Here is a 15,922-nt window from a genome sequence, read left to right as displayed (position 1 = left end):
TTGACGTCAGGAAAGGTTTTGTCGATGGGCGTCAAAGGGATCAGTCGCTTCCAAAAAAGGTGTCGTTCTTCTGGGGGACACGCAACCCTTCTCATCCCATGGGACGTTGTGTCTTTAGAAAAAGTGGCGTTGAGCCACAGTTGTAGGAACCAAAAAGGACCGTGGGCCAAGACATTCTTCTTCTTTGAGTTCTCAGTGTCAAAAAGTTTGATTTGGAAGACAACTTCAGATAAAGACTCATAAAGAGAGGCCAGTATTAATTGGCCAAGAGCGATGTCACGCTCTTGGTGTAACTGAGTTGCCAGAAGAGCAAAATCTTTAGTTATCTGCATTGATCTAGAACAGAACACAAAACGAGACAGCCAAAGAGTTAGAAAGGCCACATGTTCTTCAGTGGTCACAGGGCCTGAAGATGTAGCATGATGATCAATAAAGTTATTATATGTCGGCTTGCGAGAATCTCCAACGTCAAACCTTAGAGAGACTGGTGCTACGGCTTCACAGTCGAAGACTTCGCCGGTCGGTTTTAAGCCTGTAATGGCAGCAATATCTAAGAGTGTCGGCGTAATCATGCCACATTTGGTATGAAATGAGTTGGTCGAACTGTCCCAAAATTGGAGGGCAGCTAGCAACATGCCACAAGATTGAGGGGGCCACAACGAGCAATCTGCAGAAGGGTATAGATACCTATTCGTTTCCAGTGGTCGATTTTTTCTGTTTCTAAACGATCCATCCAAGCACAAAACTTAGGATAAATCTTGGGAGGAGCAGTCCTAAAATTCCTTTCGACATAACGGAGGGAGAAAGGTTTTTGAGAAGAAACTAGAGGTTCAGAAAGATGACTGGTGGGGAAAAAGGAATTTGTCTTAGTTATCTTAGGACGACGATTTTCTGGGAGTGGACCTAAGAATGCTAAAGGTTTGTCAGACAGGGAGAAAGGGATTAATACCTGGGAACGCCAGATTTTAGCTTTTTCTTCAGCAAAGGGAGGTTCAGGAACATATTCCTTTCCATCAATGGTGAGTGGTTGTGTGAGCTTCGCAACGGAGGGAAGTGTTTTGTTTTTGCTTGAGCTAGCCATGGAAGAAGTTGAAGGTTTGAAGAAGAAAGGTTATTTTCGTTTACTGAAGCAGAGGGCGAAGAAAAGGAAAGAAGAAGAAGAAACAAGGGTTTTATAAGAGTTAAACCCTAGGAAAAGGAAAAATGGACGTTTGATTTTCCTTTTCTGACACATGTACCCATGTTCCCACGTCTGCAGACACGTGGCGACGAAGAGGCAGTCATGGTTGGAAACACGTTTCCGTCATAAATACGTGAAGTGATGGAGACGTGATTTTGTGTGTCTCGAGGGAAAAAGGAGATGTTTGTCATGATTAGATGACGTCAGCAGCGTGGGACAAACAGGTGTACCACTAAGTAGAAGTGAAAGCGGTGAAGAACAAGTCTACATCTCAAAGATGCCATTATCTCACAAAAAGTCGACATTCGAAAATAGCATCTCTGAGGGGCATTTTGTTACCACAAGAAATTGATAGGGCATGTTGAAGGCGTAATCAATGAAAGGGCCTTATGGATTTAAGGATTATACCCCATCAAGGGGAGGTCTGAAAGAAAGTTGAGCCCAAGATAAGCAAGAACGGGGGAAAACCACAAGCTACCAGAAGATGAAACCGACAGAAGAATCGTGTTTGGTCAAAATCCATTATGTCGACTGAACTGAAGATTGGGACTTAAGAAATTTTTGGTTGTGTCAAACACATAGGAGATGGCGTCGACATAAATACCTGAGCGGGATAAGTTTGAAATTCAAAATGACTAGCAATTACAAGGAGAATAAGCGCCAAAATATGGAGCAGTTTGTAGATCGTGTGGCACGACGTCTGTTATTTTTGAGTAGTTTTGCTTGTAGACAGTTTCTTTAGTGCATTATAAATAGGGGATCCCACAGAGGACTCGGGGTGTTCACTTTGTACCAAAATCACTTGTAAAAAACTTCACATTACCAGCGCGAGGTAGCAAGAGTTTTTAAGAGTGTTATGTACGTGAATCACCACATTTACTACAATGCAACTTCCTTATTTTTCAATTGTTCCCGTTGAACACTTTATTTTAATTTCATTTACGTTTGAGTTATCATTTTACGTTGTCGTCTACGCTGTCGACACTAATTCTATTACGATAATAGAATTCACCAAAAGCGTGTTCGTTGTGTATGTCTTTTGATTGTTATAGTGTTGTCGGTCACGAGTCACCCATAGGCTGTAGCATCATCATTTCGTGTGAAAAAAACCTGTGCTTGTTCAATACTTTGTCAGAAGCCGTTTCCCACAAAGTTAATAGTCGGTCGAATTGAATAAGTTACCCTGTTACACTAGCACATGTCTTAAGGATCAACTGGTCGATCCTGCAAGTAACCCTTAATTTTGAGGCTTAGGGAGGACCAGCGGTTGTTCACCAATTTCCACTGTAAATAGCTACCATATGGGAGTCTAACGTCGGATTTTCAAGAGGAGATTTTCGACATCCTAGAAGGTCATTGAGAAATAGGCCCCAAACAGAGAATTCTTACTAAACTCTTTTAAGAGGACCCTGACGCCCTAAAGACTCCCTCGATTAATGCACATCAAGAAAATAAACAAGAGAACAAGAAATATAAGAAAATTGTCTAAGGGCACAAAATATTCAATTAATAAAACCCTAGAATGCGAGGATTACAAATGCCCAAAAGACATGGGTGATTAAAAAAAACAACCCATAGGGTGTTATTACTTAAGCCACTAAAGGCATGTTTACAAAATTCAAAATAAAGAATTATTGGCCGCCTTCCTAAGGTTTCTTTTCTTCTAGCATGGTCTTACGGAGAACGATTTCTTAAGTAGGAGTCTCACCTTCCCCTAACATGAACACCTTTGGGTTTAACCTGAACATCCCTATCAGGAGAATGTTCAGTTGTCTTGAGAGGCGATTTGTCCTCTTCATCCATGTATTGATCGTTCTAAGTCTATTTGACTTAGGTTCCAATAAGAATAGAGAAAGGCTACATGTGTCCCTTAACCCCGCTTAAAGTACTGGTTTAAAGTATCCATCGGTTCAACCAAGAGAACAATTTATCTTCCAGCTTCTTCTTAGAAAGGAGGGCATCTTGGAAAGGAGTAAATAAAACGTCCTATAGTAATTGAAGTCCAACAACATCTATAGTAATCCGAAGAAATTCAAAGAACACATCAATTAAGAACCTAATAGGATTTAAATCGAATCCTAGACAATTGTAAGTAATTCAAATGTTAACAAGGACTTAAATCAATAAATCTATCGACTAATATTTCAACAAAATATAAATCAAATTTTAGATTGATCTGCCGAGTACATCGGCTGAAAGTAAATGTTTTTACCATTAACTACTTGAGATCGATTGGTGTATTTAGTTCAAGCGTAATGACTTGATCGAATCAACCATATACCATAGTCTTAATTTATTTATAAGGACAAAATAAAATACATTTTTTTATATTGGTAGTTGAATCCATTTGTTTGAATTCAAACTATTTGAATCTGAATTCAAAGTATTTTGTGCTCGCATTAATAAAAACTACTTCTTAGAATCAACAGTTAAAAAGAAAACTTGCATAATAAATTCCAATTAAAAAGTTAGTAGGAGTATTTCTTTAGTAAACTACGTGCTACTTAGTACTATACTAAATATATATAAAAGTAGAAAAAGAAAAATAAATAGAAACCGACACACATATATATCAAAACAAATTTAATACTAGTACTTATTTCATTTAACTTGTGATAAGATATAGTAACAATTGAAATAGATCGACCGACAAAATCCACATTACAAGACAAAACAATTGGAATTCTGACAGAGTGAAGCCAAAGAAAACTGCATTATGAGAATCTAGTCTAATAAAATAAATACTGAAACCCCTTTAAATTATTATTCTATGACGATGATTTATCACTCATTAATTCCACATATGGTTGAGTCTATAACTCATACGTACACTTGTTGGTAAGTGGAATGGGCACACCCATTTTCTTCGGATCCATAATCAAAGCACACTCTATTTTCTTGTTGAACTTAGGTTTCACCAGTTGCCCCAAAACATAAGCCTTTGACCTTATTGTCAGACTCAATGTCAAGGAAACCGGTTCAACCGGTGAACCGTTCAGGCTGTTTAGTCTTGCTCCACCTCCATAGAGTGGAACATGGTTTCCTTTCACCATCACATGAATAGATCTCCCACTTTTTCTTGTTTGGTAAAACTTAGGAATCTGAAAAATGATACATAGTAATTATTTATTGATCAATTAATAATCATATAATTTATTTATTTATTTATACACTTACATTTCCAGTGGCTAGTGTAAGCTCGTAGTAATTGAGATCTAATGGAGTTGATGTCACATGAACTCCGAAAAATGTTGCTGTGTTTCTATATGTCATTTTCACAGTTGAATTCATTGACACCATGCTAGTTGCAACTCCGGACACATCCGCACCCGCTTGAATTATAAATCTATCAAAGGTTACACTCTGACACAAATAAATATGAATGTTAAATTAATCTCTCCAGTTGCGCGCATGATATCTGATTTATAAAAAAGATAGGATGAGTGTACCTTCAGGAAAATGACGGGTTTTTGAGGGCGACTTACAGCCCAAAGAACGAGAGCGAAAACAGAGAAGAGAACCATGAAGCAAAGAACAAAAACAGGAAAGTAGCATCGACGAGGGAAGCCGTGATAATCATTGTCGTGATCATCGAGAAGGCCTTCTTCTTCGATGGGATTGAAATGATCCTTCCACGGTCGCCATCTCCGGTTATGCGAGGCGTTGCTGCTCTTGCGAGAAGCGGAGAATCTCGTGGAGGAAGATTCACGGGAATGAGGGCCTAAGGAAGAGTTGGAATGAGAGTGAGGAGGAGAGGCTAATGGGCTTTGGAGCGGGCTTGAATTGAAGGAGTTTGAAGTTTTCTCGTCGTTGGATGAGTCGCGTGATGGGCTTTGGACATAGTAGACGGGGCGCCGGGGTGATCTTGTCGGGGAGGATTGGGTTTGGCTGCTTACCTCGGAGTCTGTCTTGGCCGACACTGTAATGTTGTTGTTGGGTTTCATTTTTTGAGGTTTGTGGAAGAGAGAAAGACAAGTGTTGTTGTTGTTGTTAGTGTAATTGGGTTCATGTATGGATGCAGAAGTGGAATCTCCATGGCGTAATTGTTGGGGCATACAAGGCTGAGTGAGCCAGGTGTGAATGAATATTTTTAATATTTTTCTAGATTTCTTTACTGTTTACTAAGCTTTAACTTGTGACGCGTAATTAATACAACAAAGGAACCTGGACTTTGTCAGATTCACGGATTTTGCTACTTAAATTTACAAAAGAATTTATCCTACCACTCTAAAATTTATTTAACTCGCACCCTCACAATTTTCCATATTACTCATACAATCCTTATCTAAATTTTAGCACCCTCACAACTTTCCATATTAGTCATAGTATCCTTATCTAAATTTTAGTCAAAAATCTGGTCGAAAAATTTAGTAGAAAATTTAAAAGTTTTTATACGAATTAAAAAATCGGATAGTTTATGATAAAAATCGAGTATGTTGTTATATCGGTTTTTTTTAGAAAAACTGATATGTGGACAAATTTGTTGAAAAAAAGAAAGTGTGAGTTAAGAAATGTTGAGAAACAAAGTGAAGAGAAGTCTCATATTGATTAGAAAAGTGGAGACTTAAACATTTAGAAGTGAGAGAATTCACACACCTATCACTTTAAGGTTTTAGACGAATATGTGGTGTGTCTCTCAAAAAATGTGTTGCTCATAAGAAATACCTCAGTGTAAATGATCCCTCATGTTTGACCCCCTAAATTGATGACCTAACAATGATATCATGAGTCGTTGGTTCGAGTGAAGGACCGGTTCACTTGTGTCGAAAGTACTCCCCATATGGTGGTGGATATGAGGCATGTCCCATTGAAAAAGTGGCAATGAGGATACAAGTGTTTGTGGATGAAAGAGTTTTCGCTTGAGGGGAAACATTATAGATAGACTCACACTTAAGGAGGAGTCTTGAGAAAAAGAAAGTGTGAGTTAAGAAGTGTTGAGAAACCAAGTATGGGGAAATCCCACATTAATTAGAAAAATGGACACTTTAGCATTTATAAGTGAGAGAATCCACATATCTATCACCTTAAAATTTTAAATGAATATGTGGTGTGACTCTCACAAAGGTGTGTTGCTCATAAAGAAATGTCCAATATAAATGTTTCCTCGTGTTTTACCTCTTATATTGATGATCTAATAGTGGTATCATGGGTTGCTGATTCAAGTGTATGTAGATTAAAGAGTTTCCGCTTGATATGGAGTATTCTAGATAGATTAACACTTGAATAGGAGTGTTGAGAAAAAGCAAGTGTGAGTTAAGAAGTGTTGAGAAACTATGTGTGGGGAAGTGTTACCACGAAAAATCTCTAAGGCATGCTGAAAGCATAGTTAATGACAGAGCCCTGTGAATTTATGGGTTATACCCCATCAAAGGAGGAAGAGGTGTTAGAGGCAAGCAAGAGTGGAAAAAACACAAGTCAAAGGATGAGGCCAACAAAAGAAGCTAGCCTGGTCGACAAGCCATTGTGTCGACTAAGGTGAAGTTTGAGACTTAAAGAATTATAGCCAAATGTGTAGAAGACAGCATCGCCCTAACGTCTGGGCGGGAGAAATTTGAAATTTAAAAATAATCAGCAGTTGCAAGAAGAATAAGAGCGCCAGAATTTGGAGCAGTTAGCAAGACATGGGTGCAACGGTTGTGAGGCCGATTATGCTTCATCGACCGAATTAGAAATTGACGTGGCTGAACTAAAGCCAGGATCCGCCTATGAGTGTCGATAATTGCTGCCTGCACAAGGAAGAAATCCTGTCGAACACAACCCAAAATTCCCTTCGAAAACTTATACTTTCGATGTGTCGAAATGTGAGGAAATTTTTGACTTATTGGTCAAAGATGGGCAAATGGTGGTACCTCCTGGTACTAAAATGCCACCGTTAGAACAGAGACAGAAAAAAGGGTTTTGTAAATATCATAATTATCTTGGTCATAACACCTCTAATTGTCACCTTTTCAGGGATCTGGTTCAGAAAGCAATTCAAGAAGGTTGGCTGAAATTTATTGGCCGCAAAATGAAGATCGACGCTAATCCTCTTCACCAGGAGGAATCCCTATTCGTGGAGCCAGTCGAGATCACCGAATACGATGAGGCCAACATGCTGGAGCAAACTGGGGAAAGCCCAGATGTCGATATAACTGAAATTTACCCAAGGGCTGATGAAGACTTGGTGGATTTTTTGTATCGCTGCAAGAACAAGAGTTCACAGGTGTGCTTGTGCCCGAGATGTGGTGTTGTCATCGACAAAATAGCGGCGGAGAATTTCCAGAAGCTGCAATTAGGTAAAAGGAAAAGGAATGTGCCGACCAGGGGTCACCAGAATGAAAGAGGCTCAAAAAAGGCTGTGGGAAATAACCAAACAAGGCCTAAAAGCTTTGTACCGTCGGCAAGTGCTCCTAGAGGTACTTGGATCAAGCCTCAGGGAAAACAAGACATCCCACAAGGTGTTGTTGCTGCTAGAGGAGGTCTAGCAATTAACTACAGGCGTGAGTTTAAGTCTGAAAAAAGGACTCATGTCTCTGAAAACTATTTGGGGAAGAACCCCATGTCGAGGACTCAATGGAGACGCTTTCAGAGGCGTAAACAAGACGAAAGAGAAGCGGCAAGAGGCGTGACCAACGAGGCGAATGCTGGGAAGAAAATTGTTGTGAAAGTCGACACAGCAGCGAAGGAACGGATAAGAGAGTACGCCCGTCGACCAACTGAAAAATGTTCTGATGAAGTGACTGATGACTTCAATTCAGAGTCTGAAGCAAGTCTGGACATCCTGGTCAACGTAGTGTCAATCCTACCACAAGAATACAAGTGTGTGACTGAAGTCGAAGAGTCGGTAGACGATGCTGACGCTGAAGAAATGGCTTTGCACCAACCAAGATGCTATTTTATGCTGAACGATGGGTCTGCTGAAAGCCAAGAGGCAGTGTTTGAAAGACCAACGATGAACATGAAGAATCATTTGAAACCATTGTTGATAAGGGCAAAAGTGGAAGGCGTAACTGTCAACAAAGTCTTGGTCGATTGTGGTGCCACGGTCAACATCATGTCGCACCATATTCTGAGGAAGATTGACAAGTATGATACCGACATCAGATCTAATAACGTGGTTTTGTCTGACTACGGAGGAAAGACGAAAAGCACCATGGGAGTGATTATGGTGAATATCACGGTGGGTTCAGTAAACAGACCGACACTATTCATGGTGATAGACGCTAAGCCAAGTTAGAACTTGCAATTTGGCAGAGAGTGGCTACATGGTGTCGGAGCTGTACCATCTTCAGCGCACCAAAGGTTGGTGATTTGGAGAGAAGATGGGGTGGTCGAAAATATCGAAGCCGGCCAAGGGTACTTCATGGATGACGTGAATAATGTCGGCAAGAAGGAGTTCGAAAGAAAGTTGGCCAACATCTCTCCTTGCTTTCCAGCTGAGGATGTAGATGCTAATCTGAGTGAAGCTTTCGTCTCTCTGACTCTGCACGAGACTCATGGCTTCATTTGGGATGTGGAACGCCTGGATGATCCACCCTATACAGGTATTCGACCGACAGGCTGGAGAGACGTCACTGATGATGTCTGAGTTAGAAGCTCTAAGAAAGATTTCGGCATACGTTGCCGAGAACAAAATAAAGTCGGCTCTAGAGGCTGAATAAAACATGGGTGTTGAAGCTTGTGCGTTAAATAAAGAAAGGCATAGGGCTATTGGGCCAGAACCCCCAGACAAGCCAACTTTGGCTAAAAGAAACTTCGACATGCAGCGTCTGGACTGCATTTATGACAATGAACCGTTAGGGTTTGAAAAAGACCCAAAGGCACTAGAGAAAATCCGACCAAAAGACCCCTTGGAAGAAGTCGACCTTGGCGAGAATGGCGAGAAAAGGCCAACATACATAAGCGCCAACATCGACAAAGAACTAAAGTATGAGGTAATATCCATACTTAAAGAATTTAAGGACTGTTTTGCTTGGGATTATAACGAAATGCCTGGTTTAAGTAGAGATTTGGTCGAGTTAAAGCTGCCAATAAAAGCTTGAAGAAAGCCAGTGAAGCAGACACCCAGGCGTTTCGCCCCAGAGATCATGGAAAAGATAAAAAAAAGAAGTAGAAAGACTTCTGAAAAGCAAGTTTATTCAAAATGCAAGGTATGTCGAATGGTTGGCAAATATTATGCCAGTCATAAAGAAAAATGGGTCTTTAAGAGTATGTATTGATTTTAGAGATCTAAATGTTGCCACCCCAAAAGATGAGTATGCCATGCCCATGGCTGAAATGTTGGTCGATTCGGCCGCTGGTTTTGAATACTTAAGCATGTTATATGGTTATGCTGGATATAACCAAATTTTTATTGCAAAAGAAGACGTGTCGAAGACGGCGTTTCGATGTCCAGGAGCCTTGGGGACATATGAGTGGGTTGTCATGCCCTTCGGCTTGAAGAATGCCGGAGCAACATACCAGAGGGTAATGTACTCAATGTTCCATGATTTTATTGAAGATTTCATGCAAGTATACATTGATGATATTGTGATAAAATCAAATGGTCAGCATGCTCACGTTGAACATCTTCGAAAAGCCTTTCTAAGGATGAGGAAATATGGATTAAAAATGAATCCATTAAAGTGCGCTTTTTGTGTGCAAGCAGGCGACTTCCTTGGTTTTGTGGTGCATAAAAAGGGTATTGAAGTAAACCAAAGCAAAACAAAAGCCATTATGGACGTCAAGCCTCCGTCGACCAAAAAGGAGTTGCAATCTTTTCTGGGAAAAATAAATTTTCTTAGGAGATTTATATCAAATCTAAGTGGCAAAACAAAAGCGTTCTCCCCACTACTTCGACTGAAGAACGAGAATTTCAAGTGGCAGGATGAGCACCAAGAGGCTTTCGACAAAATCAAAGAGTATTTGACTAGGCCTCCAGTACTGGGCCCTCATGTTAGGCATAGGCCAATGAGGTTGTATATTGCAGCCTCAGAATCAACGATAGGAAGTATGTTAGTCCAAGAGGATGAAAAATGTGTCGAAAGACAAATGTATTACCTTAGTCGAATGCTTAATAATCCTGAAACTAGGTATAGTGATATAGAAAAACTATGTCTATGCCTGTATTTCTCTTGTATGAAACTAAAGCAATATATCAAGCCTGTTGATGTGTATGTGTCTTCCCACTTTGATATTATTAAATACATGTTATCTAAACCAATTTTGCATAGTCGAATTGGGAAATGGGCTTTAGCGTTAACAAAATACTCCCTGACATACGTACCTTTGAAAGCGATGAAAGGGGCAGGTAGTAGCGGATTTTCTTGTCGACCATTCAATGGTCGAAATGGCGCAGGATTACGTAGATTTAGCACCATGGAGGCTATACTTCGATGGGTCAAAACATAAGCATGGATCTGGGATAGGAGGAGTCATAATTTCTCCAGATGGAATTCCAGCAGAGTTCAAATACAGAATCGAAGGGGTATGCACCAATAATGAAGCAGAATATGAGTCACTGATCACCGGACTTGAACTACTGCTAGAATTGGGGGCAAGGAATGTCAAAATTATGGGAGACTCAGAGTTAGTGATTAAACAAGCATCAAAAGAGTACAGGTGTGTTAAAGAAAATTTAATCATGTACTTTGTGGTCACCATCAGATTACTCAAGAGGTTTGAGCAAGTCAATCTCCAACACATTCCACGACAAGAAAACCAAAGAGAAAATGATTTGGCGCAGGAGGCCTCAGGATACAAAGCGTCGAAAGACCAGGATGAAGAGGTCCAAGTAAGAGAGAAAGTACGAGAAACAGTGTTGTCACCATCAGATTTGGCGATCGTGAAGTTGGGAGCTGTAGATAAAAATCATTTTGAAATTCTGGCTATCGACAACGGGGGGGGGGGGGGGGGGAGTGATTGGCATAAACCGCTAGTCGATTACTTACGCAATCCCATGGGGTCGACAAATCGAAAGATAAAATATAGCGCCCTTAGCTACGTCTTGGTAAATGATGAATTATTCAAAAAGACAGTCGAAGGAGTGTTATTAAAATGCCTAGGAGAAAGGGAGGCATACGTGGTTGTGTCAAGCATACATAGCGGGGTGTGTGGGGCACATCAAGCAGGTTTGAAGATGAAATGGCTTTTGATGCGCTCAGGAAATTATTGGCCTTCAATGCTAAGAGATTGCATTGAATTTGCTAAAGGCTGTCAAGATTGCCAATTACATGGGGGCATACAGCATGTGCCTACAAGCGAGCTGCATACAATTGTGAAGTCCTGGCCATTTCGAGGATGGGCTCTGGATGTTATAGGAGAAATAAGGCCAGCCTCGTCGAAACAACAAAGGTATGTGTTAGTCGGTATCGACTATTTCACAAAATGGGCCGAAGTCGTAGCATTAACAAATGTGGACCAAGAGGCTGTGATAGACTTTGTCCAGAGTTACACCATCTGCAGATTTGGCATCCTAGAAACTATTACAACCGACCAGGGGTCAGTTTTCACTGGTCAAAAAGTACAAGATTTTGCAAAAGAAATGGGAATCAAATTACTGACCTCTACCCCCTATTACGCACAGGCGAATGGCCAAGTTGAAGCTGCTAATAAAGTAATCATCAGCCTAATGAAGAAACACATAGGAAAGAAGCCAAGAAATTGGCATAAGACGTTGGATCAAGCTTTGCGGGCGTGTCGAACATCACCAAAAGAAGCACCTGGAACAACCCCATTTCGACTGGTGTATGGACACGACGCAGTATTGCCAGTAGAGATTCAGGTCCAGGCGGTCAGAACCCAAAGGCAGTACGAAATACCTTCTGAAGATTACTGGAGTATGATGACAGACAAATTGGTCAACGTAGATGAAGAAAGAATGTTAGCGTTGGACTCCCTACAAAGGCAGAAAGAGAAAATCGCCCGAGCCTACAATAAAAAGGTGAAAGGTAAAGCGTTTGCTGTCGACGATCTGGTTTGGAGAGTGATCCTGCCTATGGACAGAAATGATAGAGTTTTGGGAAAATGGTCCCCTAATTGGGAAGGACCGTTTAAAGTGTTGCAGGCCTTTTCCAACAACGCCTACGAAGTCGAAGAGTTGGCGCCAGATAGGCGAATCCTAAGAGTGAATGGAAAGTACTTGAAAAAATATAGGCCTCTCCTTCAAGATGTCAAAATTTTGGCAGACTAAATAACTGTCGAAAGAATAAGGTTGGAGATAACTATGTTAGAAACCAGCTACAAAGGCACAGAAAATAAATATACAATGCTAAAAGTAAGAAAGATAACATTAAATTGGCAAGAAGTCATTGTTTAAATATTACAAAAAAGCTTATACAGACAATAGAAACGGTCAAAGCTGGCCGAACTTAGATTGGAAAGACTTAAGCTCAAAATTGTAATGCAAGGACGCAGGCTCCAAGGTGTCGGCGTGGGCTTTGAGCTCCTCAAGCTTCCCTTCGACGGCCATAATCTCTTCAGCAACCGCTAAGGCATCAATGGTGGTTTGCTCCACAGTGGCCTCGACAGGTTTTAGCACTTCGTCGATAAATCGTGACTCCTCCTGGGTAATTGATTCTAACTCACTGTCTAGAGTGGCAATTTGACGCCGAAGGGCATCAATTTATTGACGTATCTCAGTGGCCCGGGTTTGTTTGAAGGTCAATTCTTTCTTCTGCTCCTCCATAGCCCCCAACATGTTGTTGACCTCCGCGTGGGCATGCGTCACCAACTCCTATTTCTCCTTCACGGAGGCCTCAGTAGCAGTAATCTGGCGTTTAGTGTCCCGGACGCTTCCGATGTGGTGCAGCATGGGAACCAGAATGTGTTCGAGAGCCGCCATTGCACTTTTGACATGATCAGAGAGCTGGAGACCCTTTAGTTGGGCAAGCACGCTTAGGATCTCTGGACCGACAGCAGGCTCACGCATGAGCACGAAAGGAAGGTCAGGATTCAAGGCGTGAACGCGGATTTTGTCCATGAGAGCCTAAGTCTTCGTCGCCTCAGGGCCCATTTTTCCAGAATGGAGCTGCTCAGAGTCTGAAGAAGCATCACGCAATTTCACCAGATTACGGAGCCTGGCAATTGCTTCTAAAGCAAAAGGTTTGAACGCCAGCCCCGGGAAAGTCGAAGGGGAGGCAGCCGACGGAGGAGTAACCTGAGGAGAGGGAGAAACAGTTGACGGAGGAGTAATCTGAAAGGGTTGTTGTTGGTTGGTGTCGACACCTACTGGCCCCCGTGGATCCTGCAAAGGCAAGGAAGCTGCAGAAAGACTAGAGTCAGAACTAGTCGAACTGAAGTCTGGATGCGTTGCAGGACTAGTGACTGAGTCAGAGTCACTATCGCTAATCTGGATAGGGAATCCAATGAACTCACCAGCGGTGTCGACAGACTGAAATGGGCGAGCTAGAGAAGAGACCGACGATGCGAGAGTATAGTCAGCAACAGGTTGAGTCGGCTCAGTAAAGGCATCAGCCTGTAGAAAGAAAAATTGTGTAAGAGAAGTGCAAAAATCCAAAGGAGTAAACAGGAAAATGGGTAAATACCCGTGTCGACGCAAGAGAGACTGCATCCTGATTTGCTTTCCCCAAGGCAGCAGCAGGAGAGATGTCAGTCGATGGTGAAGCTTCCACAGCTGGATCAGGGACCGGATTAAGGATGGAAGTGTCAACCACAATGGTGTCGACGTTTTCAGCAGGAACCTCCGAAGGAGGCATTGTATGGTGCCTTTTCTTCTTGGTTTCGCCACTCTCGGAGGGAGAGTCATGTTTTTTCCTCTTGTGGCCATGGTGAGTTTTGGATTTATGCTGGGAAGTGTGTTGGAGACACGAAGAGAGGTTATAAGCAAATATTCTAGCCAGAAGAGCAGACAAGCCGACAAGAAATACCTCAGAGCCTGCGGGGGTAGAGTGTTTGTGTTTCTTGGATTTTTTTGGAGTGAGAGGAGACAGTAGGCTCTGTCGAACGTGGTTGACCCTGCACATAAGTGAGATATTAGTGACCACATAGTAGTTCTCTTAAGAAGGCACAAGAGTAAATAGGAATGCTTCAGATAGGGGCATATAGAGGAATTGGGTTTCCTCAAGACTTGAGCGATAGGGCGTCAATCATCGTCAGAGGATTTCTTAGGAGAAGCCTTCAAGAAGGGAGAGGATGGTTAAGAATAAAAACAAAAGGCCAAAGGAAACAGCAACTCAGCCAGAGTTGAACCTGCGCCTCCTGTGTCGAAGGAGTAGGTTGGTTAGCAGATGCAGAACCTACAGGATTTAGAGGGATGGCTGCGAATAAACAAAAGAAACGCAAGTGAGCAGCGAAATCTAGCTAGAAAGGAGTGTCAAAATTTCCGGAGAAGTGTTACTAAGTTGTGCAGTTTCGAACATGCTAACATACTGAGGATCAATATGAAGCAGTCCTGAGTAGTCAGGCAGATAATACTTCGTTGGGACCACTTTGTCGGCCTTTTTCTTAGAGGCATTCTGTACGTATGAAATGGGACAATAAAACCACACTGGAACCAAATGACCAAAGGCCAAATCCAGAGGACTAGATGGCAAAGGAGGGAACTTGAGGTTTCCAAAGTGAAGGGCGTAAAGATACTTGTCTTTCACGTGACCAGGGATTTTGAGTTTTGAAAGTCGGTCTGTTATTTTTGCCTTTAGTTCGACCGCAGCCGCCCAGATGGTCCCACGAAGATTATATGGTCGATACACAACTTGGAAATAATTCTGAAAAGCACGAATTTGTTTGACATGAAGAGCCTTACATTTGGTCGACTTCGCCTGCAAACAAACAAAAGCCTCAGTTAATTCAGATAGTTTGGCATCAGGAGCGCCAACATAAAGGGTAAAATACGACTGCCACCAATCATGGAATTCTTTGGTACATTAGTAGGCTGGTCGAAAAGGAAGAGAAGGAAGACGTGGTCAATTTTTCCAAATGGTTTCAAGTTCCTCTTCGACCTCGCTCCAAGGTTGACCGCAGAGGATATTGGCGAGTAATTCTTGAGAGGAGAACAGAGACATGGGAATGAATTGGAAAAGGCCAAATTTCCTGGCCACGAGGTTAGGCTGATAAGCCACTAAGCCAGGATTGCTGCTGGCGGTCTCAGCCGACAAGAATCGAGGAACCAGAAAACGCCTCCAAATGAGGAAGGCTTCATCTCTATGTTCCCCATCAGCCGTGGGGAAAGGTCTAGTGAGCCACTCAGGACCCTCAGTTCGACGGCTGAAAGGGGCCATAGAAGGTAGAAAATTGACACGAGTCAACATGATGTTGAATAAGAGTCGAAACACTTGAAGGTCCGGGAAGTTTTTGTCGATAGGCGTCAGGGGGATCAACAGTTTCCAGATAAGATGTCGTTCCTCTGGGGGACATGCAACCCTCCTCATTCCATAAGGGGATATATCTTTGGAGAAAGTGGCATTAAGTCACAACTGCAAAAACCAGAAAGGGCCATGGACCAACACGTTTTTCTTTCTGGAGTTCTCGGGGTCGAAGATCCTAATTTGGCAGACAACCTCAGATAGAGACTCATAGAGAGAAGCTAAAATCAGTTGGCCCAACGCAATGTCACGCTCTTGGTGCAGTTGGGTCGCCAAGAGGGCAAAGTGCTTGGCTACCTGCATAGATCTATAACAGAAGACGAAGCGGGATAGCCAGAGGGTCAAAAACGCCACATGTTCCTCGTCGGTCACAGGGCCTGCAACGGTGGCATGGTGATCAATAAAATTGTTGTATGTTGGCTTACAAGAGTCACCAACGTCGAACCTCAAGGAAATTGGCGCT

General features: G+C 42.1%; 2 protein-coding genes across 2 annotated transcripts; one reads left to right on the top strand and one right to left on the bottom strand.

Moving 5' to 3' along the window:
• Positions 1–3,750: 3,750 nt before the first annotated feature.
• Positions 3,751–5,297, bottom strand: LOC127074447 (uncharacterized). The gene is made up of 3 exons (XM_051015769.1): positions 4,630–5,297; positions 4,358–4,543; positions 3,751–4,281 (listed from the first exon to the last, which is right to left on the bottom strand). Exons 1-3 carry the CDS (start codon positions 5,233–5,235, stop codon positions 3,994–3,996), a joined length of 1,080 nt encoding a protein of 359 aa, XP_050871726.1. The 5' UTR covers positions 5,236–5,297; the 3' UTR covers positions 3,751–3,993.
• A 6,471-nt stretch (positions 5,298–11,768) lies between these two features.
• On the top strand, positions 11,769–12,329 carry LOC127136607 (uncharacterized). Its single transcript, XM_051063145.1, has one exon. It carries the CDS (start codon positions 11,769–11,771, stop codon positions 12,327–12,329), a length of 561 nt encoding a protein of 186 aa, XP_050919102.1.
• The last annotated feature ends 3,593 nt before the right edge of the window (positions 12,330–15,922 follow it).

The sequence above is a fragment of the Lathyrus oleraceus genome, chromosome 4, assembly GCF_024323335.1.
Source record: "Lathyrus oleraceus cultivar Zhongwan6 chromosome 4, CAAS_Psat_ZW6_1.0, whole genome shotgun sequence".
In the NCBI taxonomy this organism is placed as follows: Eukaryota; Viridiplantae; Streptophyta; class Magnoliopsida; order Fabales; family Fabaceae; genus Lathyrus; species Lathyrus oleraceus.
This window is presented reverse-complemented; position numbering and strand designations above follow the sequence as displayed.

What these genes read in the sequence shown, in the direction of transcription:
- LOC127074447 (XM_051015769.1), bottom strand. Translation starts at nt 5,235, where the DNA reads ATGCCCCAACAATTACGCCATGGAGATTCCACTTCTGCATCCATACAT. An exon ending in AACCCGTCATTTTCCTGAAG is followed by an intron (nt 4,544 to 4,629) that starts GTACACTCATCC and finishes TATTTGTGTCAG; the next exon opens with AGTGTAACCTTTGATAGATT. An exon ending in TTACACTAGCCACTGGAAAT is followed by an intron (nt 4,282 to 4,357) that starts GTAAGTGTATAA and finishes ATCATTTTTCAG; the next exon opens with ATTCCTAAGTTTTACCAAAC.
- LOC127136607 (XM_051063145.1), top strand. Translation starts at nt 11,769, where the DNA reads ATGAAGAAACACATAGGAAAGAAGCCAAGAAATTGGCATAAGACGTTG.